The following is a 17,095-nucleotide window of genomic DNA, read 5'->3' as shown; positions in this document are numbered from 1 at the left end:
ACAAAAATGTCGATATATCCGTTAAAAATGAACGGATTTCAACAATCTAGGGCTTGTTGGATAACACTACCGTACGCAATCTAAGTCTGGAAAATTTTCAATCGCGTTTTGGGTGACGGGGAGACCTTTCATTTGCGACTAGTTTGATCAAAATCGGTCCATCCATCTCTGAGATCTTGACCTCTTTGTTGACAACACACATACAGACCCACACACACACGGACATTTGCTCAGTTCGTCGAGCTGAATCGATTGGTATATCACATTCGGCCCTCCGGGTCTCGCAGAATTTTTCTAAAGTTTGAGCGAATTCTATACCTATTTTTTATTTATAGAAAAGGTAAAATCGTTTACCTCATGAGAAAACTTATTAGAAAATGATTCTCATGAAATTATTCCGGCAGGTCTGACCACAGAAGTGACTCTGGGTATCAATTCCTGGGAAAACCCAAGATAATAAAAGATTATCATTTTAAGTTGAGAGAACTATAGCTTTCAGAGAATCGATAATTTCTCAGTGTGGATTTTGGAATGAGGTCTGCCTCGTCTTCGACTCATCGGAGCATTGTAGTTCATGTTGAACTGCCAAACCACTTAGTAGTTCAACATAAACTGCTATTTAGAGAAGACCGGGACTAAATCGACCACTTTTTGAAAATTGGTTTTTACCCAAGTTGTCTGTACCGCTATGTTGCTTCAACCTTCAGCTACAATTTCAAACTCAAAATCCAATATTTCACTAACCGTGGGGCCAAACCGGACTATAGACTTTCACACAAAAATGAAGAATGAATACAGTAGGGTGTCAAGATACCTCAATTTGCGAAACCGAATTGATTCTTTAATGGATTAAACCTTTCCTGAGATAAAATCCTGCTCCCCGAAAATACAGGCTCCGCCATCTAACTTTTTTTTTTGAACTAGCGGTTATTTCGACATTGGTAACCTTAAGGTGAAATGTAGCGTCATAAAGTGCACGCAAAATTTTATCCGATTCAGTTGAACGAACCGTCGCACAAAGCATAACAAGAAAAACCGAAACATAGAAATCAGAACCTTTTTCAGTGATTGAGCGCGGTGGGCTTACCTCTCGTTATGTTGGCTTGTAAATAAGACTGGTCGTAATGGATTTTTGAATCCTTCACACTTTCAATATATGCTAATTCAATCGTTATTGTTAGTGATTACAATTTCACTAGAGCTATGAATCACGAGTAATTATGAATGACTAACATGAGGTTATATGTATATGTATTGACTCACTTGCTAACCATGTATATACCTGAGTTTAGTAGTAAGCATGGATTCTTCTCCAAAAGAACAATTGAAGACAAGAGAACATTCAAGTATTTTCGATATCTTTGCCAGTAGTTCACCAGGCCACATTGTTTGTATCACAGGTTATATAAAAGTTATATTTTCAAATATTCTACATGAACGATAATACTTGGCTTGTATTCATTTCATTCAGTAGCCTGTCAAGGTTGAAGTTTTAGTTTTGGTATAAAAATTACTGCAATCTAAAATAATACCTATCATATGATATTACACAGCCAAGCATTATTGCTTCAGCAACATCAATGCATTGAGCTCAACAGAGTTGCACTTTTTTAGCATTATAAATGACAGTTACTTAGAAAATAAACGATTTCTTACAATACCCATTTTATTGTATTCAACTCGTTTTTATTTCAACACCAAATCCAATGCTGCATAAATTCGCGTCATTATTTTATATGTAATTTTTGCTGACGATATAATGCCACCGTGCCCACCGTGCATTTCTCGCACCACCTCAATACGAAACAGCAGCGCGCAAGCAATAAAAAAATGCGAAAAAGTTTATGTGAACTTTTTCAAATTTCGATTATTTTAGCAAAATTTTAAAATTTTGAGTTGCATTTTCAGATACTTTGTGAAATTCTGCTACAAACACTACTTTTCAGTTCTAAAATCATCCCCGTGGAACTGAACAGTGACCGTTAATACATTTCAAAAACCAATTACGGCTCGGCAAAGCAAAATTTCAAAATTCTAAAGAATACTTAGTTATGATAAATTTGATTTCGTAAACTTAAGTGTTTTTAGTTTTTCGAAAATCGGTCTAGTTTTTGAATAATTGATCAAAAACGCGATTTTCGCATTCCGCTACATTTCACCTTAATGTCACTTCTGATTTTACAGAAACTTAGTGTTTAATAATTACCTTAAAATTCCATTCTCATATATTAAAATTAGAATTAGTAGAAAATGTTTAGTGAAATATTTATAGTTCACCTCAAGTCTTTGCACTACAAGCGATGTTTCTGAAACTTTTAAACCCGTGAGATACACCCTAAGAATCTTGTTATTATATACAGAATTGCCCTATCAGTTATATATATACATGCTTTGGAAGAAACAATGATAGCAGGTAGCGAGTGATAGCGTGATCGAAGATAAAACCGATCACTCAGTACAGTATCAAAGTCAGTTCCTTTCACACCCGGTCACCGATCAGGACGGTGTCGCTATCGGTTATAATAAATTAAATTTAAACGGTGTACAAGTGTTCCAGCTCTAGTAAAAAGAAAATTCCGTTTGGTTTCCCAGAGTCCGCAATATTGTCGTGTCGGCGGAATCGCGGGTTGCGAGTGTCCGCATGTAAATTCAAGTCTCGGAATTAACATGGTCCTTCGAGCCGGATCATTGCGACCAGTGCCAGTGCCAAAGTGAACTAAAAGTTAATCATTTTGCGGCTGACGTTCGGCCATTGTGTGGAACAATAGTTGCTTCGACAATGGTTGGCAAAGGGAAGCCAAGCAGATTTTACCGCCATGGCGCGGCTAAACTGTGAACGTTTATGAACAAATTCACGAATGATCGTGAATACTATTTGATTGAACGATAAAAAACTAAATATCGTTATCTATACGTGGAAGTTTTAAAATGATTAAAACATGCAGTGAGTGACTAAATATCCATTGGCAACATCGTTTGATGGGATTATAAGTGTGCTCAAGTGATCGTAATACGGTACATTCCGCTGTGAAGGAAGCCAAGAAGCTTGAGTGGGTCCAACGGCTCTTAGAATCGAATTCCTCGTACTCAAATCAAAGGTGGGTTCGTTCCTTTTGTTCTTGAATACTATATTGACGAAGTAATCAAAATGGCTGAGGCTGATGAAGCCACTGCTGAGGCGAGGCGCGAACATCAGGTTCGAGCAGATAATATAAAAAGATCTGTGAACGCTATCGAAACTTTCCTTGACTCGTACAATCCTGCTCATCATGCTGATCAGCTAGAAATCAGATTGGAGAAATTGGAAGATTTTTACAATCAGTATGTTGAACAAATCGTTCAATTACAGCTTCTTCCCGTTGGTATACCCGCTATTGAATATGATAAAGTGTTGAGTAGATTCGAGGCAAAATATTACCAACTAAAGGCAAGACTAAATCATTTGCTATCTAGGAAGGAGCCGGAATCTGCTAGTTCATCCAAAAGATCCCAATCAAACAGTTCTCATATTAAGTTTCCAGAACTGAAACTACCAGAAACTAGTTTATTGGAAATCCGCTTGAGTGGCGGTCTTTCCATGATCGGTTCAACGCGGCCGTGCATTCGTCCGCGGAGCTAAGTAATTCGGAGAAGTTTCAATATTTAAAAGGCATTCTGCGAGGCGAAGCCGCTGGCTTGATATCTGAAATACCGATAAGTGATGAAAACTATTTAGAGGCTTGGAAACGATTAGTCAATAGATACGACGATAAACGAATGTTAGTGAAATGTCATCTAGCAGAGCTTTTCAACACTCCATCAATGAAACAAGAATCCACGGAAGGAGTGTTGAATCTTGTTGACAGATTTGATCGGAGTATCGCAATTCTTAAAAAACTTGGAGAGCCGACAGATAGCTGGAGCTCAGTCCTGGTATATCAGCTGAGTCAGCGCTTAGATAACGATACGCTTCGCGAATGGGAGAATTATGTTGCTCGTCAAACTATCGTCAAGGTTGAAGGACGAGAATCACGTATGCCAAAATATACTGATATGATTAATTTTCTACAAGGCCATGCAAGAGTCCTGCAGGCTATAGCTCCTTCACAGTTAACACGGAGCGGAAGTAAAATCAAATTTCAGCCCAAATTTTCGACTTTACACGTTGCCCAAACGTCAAATGTAAGTAACGAATCGAATATGGATCGTAAATGCTTGCAGTGCGGAAATGATCACTATTTGCATCAGTGCTTTAAGTTCCGTAAGCTCTCACCAAGGCAGCGATTCGACTTTGTAAAACGACATCACTTATGTTTAAATTGTATGAAAACCTCTGGACATGGCTGCAAGGATTGTTCGTCGGATGGGTGTCGCAAATGCACAAAACGCCATCATACTCTTATTCATTTGCCACCACTAGAATCAAATGCTCAAGCCAACAGTTCTACAACCTCCACTCCTACCATCCAAACTGATCCCTCGCAATTTGCTATCGCACTATCTCACAACTCTAAAGAAAGCTCTAATCTTACACTGGTAGCCACCGAGCATCCCGCCTTAGAATCAGACACATTCTCGAGTCCTTCCTCTCAGCTACCTACGAACCCACCCAACGGTTTTACGGCCCACTCGACGAAGCTTCCCAACGAAACTGTGCTGCTCTCCACCGCGTTGGTTTACGTAGAAGATCTTCACGGTGCAAATGTCGTTGCTCGAGTTCTATTGGATAGCTGCTCGCAGTTTAATCTCATGACAGAGTCATTACTTCAAAGGTTGAAATTACCCGTCGTTCCCGAAAATGTCAATCTTGGCGGCGTAGGCAGCAAGGTTACTTCGATTACAAGGGCAGCCGAAACTTCCATTACATCTCGTGTATCACAATTTTCTCGAAAACTGAAGTTTCTCGTTCTTCCGATGATCTCTTCCAATCAGCCGGTACAAGCCATGAACACGGTGAATTGGGAAATCCCCAGTTGGACTACGTTGGCGGATCCAACATTTTGCACACCTGGGCCTATCGACGCTCTTCTTGGTGCAGAAATATTTTTTGAGTTGTTACGTTACGGAAAAGTGGCTCTTGGTCATCGTCTGCCACTACTTCAAAACACTATATTTGGCTGGATTGTATCTGGCAAATGCTCGGAGAATGACACAAAACCTCTTGATAGGCATAGTTTCCACCTGACTAGTAACGCACGGCTGGATCAATTGCTGGTTCGCTTTTGGGATTTAGATCAATGTTACTCGAATTCTTGTTGGTCTCCTAGCGAAAGGCAGTGTGAATGTCACTTTGTTACTCATGTGACTCGAAATGAGCGGGGCAGATACGTCGTCCGTCTTCCAGTGAAACCCGAGCTTTTACCACGCTTGCGAGACAACCGCTTTAATGCTCAGCGTCGCTTTTTAGCACTTGAGAGAAAATTAGACTCAGATTCTACTCTTCGAACGCAGTATGAAGAATTCATCCACGAGTATCTGAGCCTGGGACACATGCGGGAAATCACCTCAAATGAATTGGCAGCTGAAGATCTTACGCTCCCACAATACTACCTTCCACATCACGCAATTATCCGACCTGAAAGTACAACCACCAAACTTCGAACTGTATTCGATGCCTCTTGTAAAAGCAGTTCTGGAATTTCTTTAAACGATGTTCTACTAGCGGGACCCACAATACAAGATACGTTACTATCAATAGTACTGCGCTTCCGTTTACACGCATTTGTGATTACTGGGGACATAGCCAAGATGTACCGCCAGATTCTCGTACATACTATTGACCAACCTCTTCAACGAATTTTTTGGCGTAAAATAAATCGGAATCACTAAAAACGTATCAACTATTAACCGTAACATATGGTACAAGTTCAGCGCCATTCCTCGCTACTCGAGTTTTGCAGCAACTCTCGGAAGATGAACATGAGCGTTATCCTCTGGCAGCTTCTGTAGTCCGGAAGGATATGTATATGGATGATTTGCTCACCGGTTGCGATGATCTAGAAGAGCTGAAAATACTATGCACTCAGTTACAGCGGATATTCGAAAGTGCCGGAATGCAACTGCGCAAGATGTCGTCGAATAATCAAGAAATTTTGAACATGATACCTGATGATTGTCGAGAAACTAAAACTCTCATCGAGTTTGATTCCGAAGCACCCATTAAAGCCCTCGGGTTACTTTGGGAACCGTCAACCGATTCAATTCTTTATAAGTTACCTAGATTTTCACAATGCGAGCAGTTCACTAAACGCATCATCCTATCGAGAATGTCCAGCTTTTGGCATTAAAAATGCCTTACTCTTCACTATACGGGGCCGGGTGTCAATTAAAAGTTTCAAAAATAGCCGCGTAACCTTTTTGTGTCATAATTTTGAACGTTAATAACTCGGTCATTTGTTGATGGATTGTTATAATTTAACAACCAATCGATTCGGTAACTTTTAACTTAAACATGTATGACGACGTCGTTTCAGTATTTCAATAGCATACTATTGAAAAAATGGTTGGAATCGACCTATGTTTTCATCCACCAATCCCTGCTTTACAAAATGACGTCAACTTATTGTTCGGCATAGGAGGCTTTGCGTCATGCATAAAAAACACCACATCGTTCTGCGTAGTATGAAGAGAAATCTATAAATATAGGCTGCACAATATTTCTTTGCCTAGTAGATGTTTGACTGCGAATGAAACAAGTAGCTCGTCCAGTGAGCTGATGACTGGATTGTATATGCGTTCACTTGCTGGATTGTCGCTTTTGCATTATGTGTTGGTGAGACTTCCTGCTGTCTGCACAACACCGCTTCGTGTTCGCTTGAATATCTTATATATCATCTAGCTATTGAAAAACCGAACCAGCATGGTTATCGGTTCTTTTGAAACATCCCATGTATTTAGCAAATTGTTGGTCGATTTTGCCATTAAAAATGCCTTACACTTCGCTTCCCGAGGCTGGGTGTCAAATTAAAACATGCAAAACTAATCGCGTAACATTTTTCTGCCATAATTTTGAACGCTCATACCTCAGTTATTTGTTGATGGATTTATATAATTCAATTCGGAAACATTCCAATCGATTCGGAAACATTTAACTTAAACTTATGAGAAAACGTCATTTGAATATTTCAATTGCATTCCATTGAAAAATTTATTTGAATTGAGTATTTTTTTTTGGTTCTCTGGTAACTATCAGGCTAATTTAGTATTATCGGCAATAGATCTAATTCGGATCTAATTTACAGCGCTTGTTCCTTGATGATTTGTTAATGGAATTTCCTCATTTAAATGATTCCAAAGCTTCAATATTGTAAGCTTAAAAATGTTTTAATTTGTCAACGGATCGGTTTGCATACTTAAATCTCCATTCCCATACGAACAAAACGGTGGCGCGAAAATGGATTCAGTATAAAGTTGTGTTATTATGATAATCATAGAAACTTCTTCTTCATTATATGTGACTGAACAAGTTGTTGTCCCACCAGGTATTAAACGCTTCAAAAGATTCAAAATTAAATTCTGAAACTTATTTAAAAGCGGTCTCCTTGGTTTAGTAGTATAAATGAGTTCCACAGGCTCACATATACAGTACAATTAGATACAATATCATATAGTATCAAAGATAAACTAAAGGTAAGTTTACTTGCGATTTTACATGTATCGTTTGAATAGCAACCCTCGTAGAATTTGGTTAACCGCCAGTTTCAGTTCAATTATTATTTGCTTCAAAACACGCATTGTAACTATGACAATGTTCATTCATGTGTTAATAACATCAAGTTACAATATGAACAAAATTTCTGAATTTTGTTGCGTATCAATTTCGTATATTCCTAATATGCCAAAGCGAAAATCAATGTAAGTAACTAAATATTTTATGCGGACTGTTTCACATTTTTCTTCCTCGTATTGTTGCCATATTATTTACCGACACTTTCCGAAGATTATCGACGATTTTGAAGAAGGATTAATAAAATTACACTATCACTGAGCTTACTGGTACAACATTTTTCGTTAAAATAAATAAAATCTTCTCTTGGATCGATTAACTGTTTATAAAATTAATAAGTTTGTATGTTTCTCGAAGATTATTGTCATAAAATAAAACAGTTTCATTTGTTCAGGATTAAATCTTTAGGTTATTTGTATCTAAAATTGAGCTTTCAAGTAACTTTGAATTCTAGTTAAAGGACGTTATTCAAAATCTTAACAATGTAAAAAATTGTGGAAAGGGATCAAAATTGAATATAATTAATTATCAAGAAAAAATCTAATTGTCAATTTTATCATTCGCCAACAATCTAAGCGCTTAAACTAGAGCAAGTTTGTAATTAGTCAATTGAAAAAGTTTTTAGTTTAGTGTATCATCATCTCTTTATTTTTGTATATATTATGAAGACCTTAGAAACGTTCCATTTTTAATGTTATTGTGCTCGGTCGTGTCTTGAATACAACCCTCTAATTTTTTGATCCGCTAGGACTCCTAGGTCCAGCCATCGTAAAGGCAAAAATACTAATTCAAACCCTGTGGAAATTAGACTATGAATGGGATTTTCCGCTACCAGAGGCATTCGTTTCGGAGTGGAGTGAATATCAACGTCAGTTTAGTCAACTAAAAAACTTTCGTCTACCACGGCATGTGCGATCACTTCGCCGTTCTGCTCGTAACGAAATTCACGGGTTCAGCGACGCATCCGAGCATGCGTACGGTGCGTGCATGTATTTACGTTCGATTGCTCCAGATGGGTACGTAACTGTCAGGATCTTAGCAGCTAAATCTCGTGTCGCCCCTGTAAACAACAAATCCATCGCTCGATTAGAATTGTGTGCAGCTCTATTGCTAGCGAAATTGTACCTTACAGTCCGCGCTAGTATCGAATTTAATGGTAGCGTATTCATGTGGACGGATTCTACAATTGTTTTGCACTGGCTGTCTTCCAGTCCGTCAACATGGCAAACTTTTGTAGCTAATCGAGTCGCCGAGATTCAGGAGATTACGGCCAACTGTACCTGGAATCATGTTCCTGGTGAGGAAAACCCTGCTGACCTCATATCCAGGGGGATGGACATTGGTCCATTACTAGATTGCTCGTTATGGTGGAACGCCACGCCCTGGCTTGCTTCCTTAGATATGCCATGGCCGGAAGCCCCGGAGCAATTCGGACGTTCCAAGGATAGAGACTTAGAAATTCGAAAAGGCATTGCTCTTCCTGTCGCTGCGCACGAGACGGACTTATTATCGCAGTTTTCCTCACTCACCACCTTCAATCGTATCAGCGCTCTTTGCAAGCGATTCGCTGATAATTGCCGGGCCCTTGCATCTCGTCGTAGGCATCCTGAGCAGCAACTAATGAATCTCTGTCGGTATGGTGCAATTACTGTAAACGAACTAAACGAAATTCTGCTCTCTGTCGTCCGCATGGTCCAGCACGAATGTTTTACTTCCGAAATCTCTGCATTGAAGGCTAATAAACATGTGTCCAACCAATCCAAATTGCGATTTCTCCATCCCGAGTTGCACGATGGACTAATTCGTGTTGGTGGCCGGCTTCAAAATGCAGATATCCACGTTAATGCTAGGAACCCCCTCGTCTTGCCATCAAGACATCCGCTAACTCGCTTGATCGCGGAAACAATTCATCGACAGCAATTACACTGTGGTCCTCAACAGCTGTTAGTGACGATGCATCAACGTTTCTGGCCACTGCGCGGTCGAGACCTTGTACGTAGCGTGGTTCATTCCTGTGTAACATGTGTTAAGGCTCGACCACGTCAGCTTTCGCAACTTATGGGATCTTTGCCTGCCGTTCGAGTTACACAATCTCACGCATTCGAAAATGTTGGGATTGATTTTGCAGGACCGTTCTATCTTCGACGCTCAAGCCCTCGTGCCGCTCCGTCGAAATCGTACGTGGCAGTTTTCGTCTGCATGGCAACGAAAGCGGCGCATTTGGAACTTGTCAGCGAGTTAACTACAGCAGCGTTCATCGGATGTTTTCGTCGATTTATTGCTAGACGTGGTCGACCAAAAAATGTGTACTGTGACAATGCAAAAAACTTTGTTGGTGCCGACCGTGAAATACGACGTTTATTTCTCTCGCAGCAGCATCGACACGCCATCAGTAGTGAAGCTTCTGCTCAACTAATTCAGTTTCATTTCATCCCTGCTCGCTCACCAAACTTTGGCGGACTTTGGGAGGCCTGTGTCAAATCGATGAAACAGCATCTTCGTCGTGTTATCGGAACTGCATGCCTAACCCAAGAAGCATTCGTTACCGTTTTAACACAAGTTGAGAGTTGTTTGAACTCAAGGCCTGTTACGCCAATCTCGACGGACCCAAATGACATGCAAGTGTTGACACCAGGTCATTTTTTAATTGGGCGAGCACTCAACGCATTGCCAGAACCCGATTACACGCTGATACCAGAAAACCGGTTGCGAATGTGGGAACGCATCCAACGTTGCACACAACATTTCTGGCAGAGATGGCATCATGAGTACCTAACATCCCTTCAAAAGCGATACAAGTGGTCCAAATTCACTCGTAATCTTGCTATTGGCTCAATCGTACTACTACAGGAAGAGTCTCTCCCGGTGTTGAAATGGTCGATCGGAAGAGTTTTAGACGTACATCCAGACGAAAGCGGAATAGTTCGTGTTGCATCGGTTCGGTTGCCTTCTGGAATTGTTACCAGGAGGTCAATTTCGAGACTTTGTTTGCTACCCATTGAAGTTGATCCAGCGCAACTGCCAGACACAGCAAAGAACTCATCACATAATTCCACAGAGTCGACCTGAGACTCTGGTCACATCATCCCCATAGAACCTCAGTGAACCTAGGGAAGTGAATATTGATAAATTAATTATTGAATTATAATTCAAGGTGGCCGGAGTGTTTAATAATTACCTTAAAATTCCATTCTCATATATTAAAATTAGAAGTAGTAGAAAATGTTTAGTGAAATATTTATAGTTCACCTCAAGTCTTTGCACTACAAGCGATGTTTCTGAAACTTTTAAACCCGTGAGATACACCCTAAGAATCTTGTTATTATATACAGAATTGCCCTATCAGTTATATATATACATGCTTTGGAAGAAACAATGATAGCAGGTAGCGAGTGATAGCGTGATCGAAGATAAAACCGATCACTCAGTACAGTATCAAAGTCAGTTCCTTTCACACCCGGTCACCGATCAGGACGGTGTCGCTATCGGTTATAATAAATTAAATTTAAACGGTGTACAAGTGTTCCAGCTCTAGTAAAAAGAAAATTCCGTTTGGTTTCCCAGAGTCCGCAATATTGTCGTGTCGGCGGAATCGCGGGTTGCGAGTGTCCGCATGTAAATTCAAGTCTCGGAATTAACACTTAGTTTTATCCTTCCGCTGAACGAAAATGGTTGTGTATACGCTTGAGGAACGCGTGATAATAGTGCAGTTTTAATTTGAAAATCATGGTAATGTTGCGGATTGTGTTTGCCAAAAAATCATCTTCTCGGATGAGGCACATTTTCATTTCGGCGGGTATGCTAATAAGCAAAAGTGTCGTATCTGGGGAACGGAAAACCCGCACGTTATCATGGAGAAGCCGATGCATCCTCAGAGAGTGACGGTTTGGTACGGATTTTGGTCTGGCGGCATCATTGGGCCATTTTTCTTCGAAAATGAGGCAGGAGCCGCCGCCACGGTCGATGGCGAGCGCTACCGCACCATGATTAGCGATTGTTTCTTCCCGTTACTTGAAGAGGAAGACTTGGACACCATTTGGTTCCAACAAGACGGCGCTCCGTGCCACACAGCCAATGCTACGATCGATCCTCTGCGCACAGTCTTCGAAGATCGAAGTATCAGTCGAAATTCGGATGTCGTTTGGCCGTCTCGGAGCTGTGTATTGACGCCGTTAGACTATTGTCTTTGGGGGGCTGTCAAAGATAAGTGTTATGTGGACAAGCCAGAGACAATTCAAGCCTTGAAGGACAACATGAAATTATATTCCACAATTGACCGGAAGGATTGTACTTTAATATGAAAAAATAAATTTTGAAATCGGATGAACCGTTTGTGTTTTATTGCATATTTAAAAAAAAAGTGACATGGCGGACCCTGTATAGGAACTGTCTCGAAACTTGACTCTCTGCTGTACCAAATAATTTATGTTGAAACTAATTTCAGAGTCTGTTTTGAAGACTATTTGACTTAAAAACTGCTCGAAAACTGATCGAAAACTGCTCAAACAACTATTTGAAACTGCTCTAATACTGTCTAAAAATTACTCAAAAAAACTGATTGAAAACTGCTCAAAAATTGCTTGAAAACTACTCAAAAATTACTCTAAAGATTCCTGAAATTTTTTTCTGGATGCTTCACGAAAAACTACTCGAAAGTTGCTTGAAAAACTGTTTGAAAGCTGCTAAAAACTGACTTAAAAAAACGGAAATCTTTACAAACAGATTTAAAAACTGTTCGAAAGGTGCTCAAAAACTGCTCAAAAAGTTGCTCGAAAAGTGCTCAAAAAGCTGTTCGAAGCATTCTCTAAAAACTACTCAAAAACTACTCGAAATCTTCTCCAAAATTACCTGAAGAACTACTCGAAAGCTGCTTAAAAACTGCTCGAAAAGTTACTCGAAAACTGCTCAAAAAATTGCTCGAAAAGTGCTCAAAAAGCTGCTCGAAACTTTCTCTAAAAACTACTCGAAAACTTCTCCAAAATTACCTGGGAAACTGCTCGAAAGGTCCTAAAAAGATGCTCGAAAACTACTGCTGAAAGAACTGCTTAAAAACTGCTTGGAAAAAGTTCGCAAACTGTGTGAAAAACTGTACTGTACTGAAAATAGCTCAAAAACTGCATGAAAAACTGATCGAAAACTGCTCAAAAACCCACTTGAAAACTACTCAAAAACTGCATGTTTACGTTTCGTCTTCGACTCATCAGTGCGTCAGCAGAAACCCCCGGATCAACATAATCCGCAGAGCAGACTAAAGTTAATGCGATTTGCAAGATACTTTTCTATCACGCAAGAAATGTAACATCTAAGCTGATGTCTCGAACGAAACAAGTTTCTGCTTGCTGGCCGTACAGGTTACTACTCAAAAACTGCTGAAAAAAAAATCCCAAAAACTACACGAAAAACATCTCGAAAGATGCTAAAAAACTGCTCGAAAACTGCCGAAAAAGTTACTCGAAAATTACTCAAAAAAATTGAACGAAGCTTTCTTTAAAAACTGCTCAAAAACTATTCGAAAACTTTTCGAAAATACTGAAAAACTGTTAAAAACTTCATGGAGAACTGTTCGATAACTGCTCAGAGAAACTACTCGAAAACTACTCCTAAATTGCTTGAAAAACTGCTCGAAAGATGATAAAAAGGTGCTCGAAAGCTGCTGAAAGAACTTCTTGGAAAAATTTTTTAAACAGCCTTGAAACTGTTCGAAAGCTGTTCAAAAACAGCTCTAAAAGAGCTATAAGAACTGCTCGAAAACTGCTCCCAAAACTGCTCTAAAACTACTCAAAAACTGGTGACAAAATAGCTGCATGAAAACTGATCGAAAACTGTTCAAAAAACTACTTGAAAACTGCTTTAAAATTGCCTAATGAATTACTAAAAAACTGATAGAAAACTGTTCAAAACTGCTTAAAAAGTTTTTCAAAAACTGCAGGAAAACTGTTGCAAAAAACTGTCCGTAAACCTCTCCAAAAACTTCTAAAAAATGCTCGAAAACTTTACGAAAAACTGCTTGAATAAGGCTGCAAAACTGCTCGAAACTTGCTCTAAAAACTGCAAGAAAACAACGAAAAACAGCTTGAAAATTGCAATTTACAATGTTTTTATGTAGGTATTATTCATTGTTTTTCCACTTTAGCAACAATATCTCGTTGGAGTTATTATATTAAATCGGTGCGACGTTTCACCCTGAATTTTTTGAGTCATCCGAAATGTCAAATAAACAATTAGTAGCTGAGAGCAAATCTATGATCAAATAAATGTTCGAATTAAGTAATTCTAACTTATAAATGACAATTAATTCAATATGGGAAAAAAATATGTTGCATGAAAATTTGAATAACTATTTGGTAACGAATTAGAATATGAGAAAACTAGGTTAGACATGTTCATACTATTATTGCAACATAGTTTAGACTTAATCGTGACAGAACTAGTTGCGAAATGCTACTTGGATGAGCAAGAAGAATAGTGAACGAGATGCCTAAGATAATCCGAGAGAAATTTGTGAAGTGAGGTCAGCAGCCGGAAAGTGATAAAGTGTGAACTTTAACCAATGCGTACAAAGTTTCGTGTACGTGTTTCGCGTTACATATTCTGGTTGCGTTCTGGGGCGTGTTCCCACATGTACTAGAGTATTCTTCACGGTAAAGATTTTTTTGAGATCATTTTTTGTGAATTTTCATTATATTGTTTTTTTTATTTATCTATGTTTCTTTGTCAACGGATGTATTTTTTGGAGTTCGTTTCAACATTATGATCTAGTTGATGAAGAGAATCGTTTGTTTACACTGTAAAATTATTTCCGGAAAATTTCCAAAAATTTCTATCAATTAATAAATTTAAATGTACCACTTAATAGAATCTTTAAACAGAAGCGTTTTTGTTTTGCAATAATTCAATTTTAGCTCAATTAGTTTTTGTTTTTAACTCTAACAGGTCATGCTATTAGACTATGTTCCAATTCTGTTGACCACCATACTAACAGCATGTATCACAAGCACCGCCGGAGAAGGCTACCAGTAAGTATTGAATATATTTTCATCTCGAAAGTCGTTCCAAAAAAATTTTGTTTTTCTTCAAACTCATCCTCAGAACCAGCCTAACCTTCAACGATATCCTTCCGGAAGATCCAAAACTCTACGACAAGATGCGTCCGCCGAAGAAAGACGGCCAACCGACCACGGTGTTCTTCCACGTGACCGTCATGGGACTCGATTCGATTGATGAAACGTCCATGACCTACGCGGCGGATATCTTCTTCGCCCAGACCTGGAAGGACCACCGGTTGCGACTACCGGAGAACATGACGTCCGAGTATCGGTTGCTGGAGGTCGAATGGCTGAAGAACATGTGGCGACCGGATTCGTTCTTCAAGAATGCCAAGTCTGTTACGTTCCAAACAATGACCATACCCAATCACTACATGTGGCTGTACAAGGACAAAACGATTCTGTACATGGTCAAGCTGACGCTGAGGTTGTCCTGTGCGATGAACTTTCTCATTTATCCGCACGATACGCAGGAATGTAAATTGCAGATGGAAAGTTGTAAGTATTTCGGAGTAAGTAGCTCCGTTGGCAGTAGAATTTATATCGAAAACCAGAACTAGAATTGTGATATTTTTAAAGAAAGGCATTGCGCATCTCACAGTTTTCTCCATATAGTATCTCACACAACGGACGATCTGATTTTCCAATGGGACCTCGACGTGCCACTGGTTGTGGATGAAAACATTGAACTGCCTCAACTGGCACTGGTGAAAAACAACACCGCCGATTGTACGCAGGTATATTCGACGGGAAATTTCACCTGCCTCGAGGTGATATTCGTCCTCAAAAGACGCCTTGGATATTATCTTTTCCACACCTACATACCAACTTGTCTGATTGTCATCATGTCGGTAAAGAAGATTACAGAATCCAAACATGAGCCACTGTTTCAGTGAGTTTTTTTCCTTCTCTCTCTCTCTCTCTCTCTCTCTCGACTTTCACAGTGGGTCTCATTTTGGATCAAACCGGAAGCGGCACCGGCTCGAGTTACCCTGGGAGTTACCTCACTGCTGACGCTTTCCACGCAACATGCCAAATCTCAAGCATCGCTACCACCCGTTTCCTATCTGAAGGCTGTAGATGCGTTCATGTCCGTTTGCACGATTTTCGTGTTCATGGCCCTGATGGAGTACTGTCTGGTCAACATTGTTCTCGGTGACAATGACCCCCCGAGCCCAAAGCCACCTCCGCCACCGCCACCCAAAGTGGATCGATTTTTCGATTTTCCCGGTAAAAATGGCAAACGTGGCAGTAAAACGATGGATCACCATGAACCTACGATCAATACTTTTCAGCGACAGGTATTCTGAAACTGCTATCCAATACTTTACCTTATAACTTACTATTTTTATTTCCTGCGCCAGGAAAGTACCATGCTGCTCTCTCCCGTTCCGCATATCCAAACGATTCCGCCACCTCCGAGTAAGCCGGCATCGGCCGTTCCCAAGTTGACACCTGCTCAAATTCGCCTGAAACGAGCGATCAACATCGATCGATGCTCCCGAGTCTTCTTTCCACTGCTGTTTACAGTGCTCAATGCCGCCTATTGGATAATGTTCTACGAGTACATTTAAGTGAAGTTTGCGAAAGCATTTTAAAGTTCTTCAATTAGCAACAGAAATGCTTAGAAAATGTCACTCAAACTAGCAGACCAGATTGTAGTGAGCGTCAATTTTTTCGTAGAGTGAAGTAAACTAATATAGTCTTAAGGGCTACCTATGGATAGAATAAAACTAAAAATAGAAGAAGAGTACATTTTAACGAACACAGCTGTAAATTACTGAAACACCACGCGCCTCCATGTAACGATTTCAAACTGATAGTCAAACGGCTTGAGTCGATGCCATTGGAAACCGGAAACCGATCAATTCCATGCTATTTGTACGATGATCAGGTGTCGTGTTGAGAGCCGAAACTTGAAATTGTCGGTTTGAATACTGAATGTTCTCTGGATAACCAAGATCAAACTAGCCGGCAGTAGATGTTAAAAGAGCAATGTATAGAGGGATCTTCTCATATTGAACTACCGTTACTTGTTAAACTAGAATGTAAAACCAGGCTAAAACATGTCATTTACTGTTTTGTATATACATAGTCGATGAATGAATAAAACGAACACTTATGGTTACGATTGTGTTTCTTCTTAAACACCGGCCATTTTGGCTTTGCTTTCTATTCACATTGTTTTCGTTAGTCGGGGGAAAACCTGGTATAATTTACGGGTAAGACAGTACTACCAAATACAAATTATAATACGGAATGCTTCGACAAATTTTCAAGGACACATTTTGCATCGTGCGGTACACTGTCATGATACACTGTCAGAAAGACAATGTACTTTAAC

General features: G+C 39.7%; 2 protein-coding genes across 2 annotated transcripts in view; both read left to right on the top strand.

Moving 5' to 3' along the window:
* LOC131427468 (glycine receptor subunit alpha-3) overlaps positions 1-16,879 on the top strand; it is a 34,966-nt gene extending 18,087 nt beyond the window's left edge. Inside the window, exons 2-6 of the mRNA XM_058590684.1 lie at positions 14,639-14,721; positions 14,795-15,249; positions 15,367-15,602; positions 15,696-16,052; positions 16,116-16,879. Of these exons, the coding sequence (XP_058446667.1) occupies positions 14,642-14,721; positions 14,795-15,249; positions 15,367-15,602; positions 15,696-16,052; positions 16,116-16,325 (1,338 nt within the window). The 5' untranslated portion in view covers positions 14,639-14,641 and the 3' untranslated portion in view covers positions 16,326-16,879. The remainder of the gene's footprint in view (positions 1-14,638; positions 14,722-14,794; positions 15,250-15,366; positions 15,603-15,695; positions 16,053-16,115) is intronic.
* On the top strand, positions 3,149-10,774 carry LOC131427180 (uncharacterized). The gene is made up of 3 exons (XM_058590148.1): positions 3,149-3,362; positions 4,400-4,675; positions 8,943-10,774. Exons 1-3 carry the CDS (start codon positions 3,149-3,151, stop codon positions 10,772-10,774), a joined length of 2,322 nt encoding a protein of 773 aa, XP_058446131.1.
* Positions 16,880-17,095: the final 216 nt, after the last annotated feature.

This window comes from Malaya genurostris, chromosome 2, assembly GCF_030247185.1.
Source record: "Malaya genurostris strain Urasoe2022 chromosome 2, Malgen_1.1, whole genome shotgun sequence".
Lineage (NCBI taxonomy): Eukaryota > Metazoa > Arthropoda > Insecta > Diptera > Culicidae > Malaya > Malaya genurostris.
The sequence above is the reverse complement of the archived record's forward strand: the minus strand, read 5'-3'. Positions and strand labels throughout refer to the sequence as shown.

Coding starts and splice junctions, on each gene's coding strand:
- LOC131427180 (XM_058590148.1), top strand. CDS start 3,149: ATGGCTGAGGCTGATGAAGCCACTGCTGAGGCGAGGCGCGAACATCAG. Junction 3,363..4,399: donor ATTACAGCTTCTTCCCGTTG/GTATACCCGCTA, acceptor TGCCACCACTAG/AATCAAATGCTCAAGCCAAC. Junction 4,676..8,942: donor TTACGTAGAAGATCTTCACG/GTGCAAATGTCG, acceptor AAACTTTTGTAG/CTAATCGAGTCGCCGAGATT.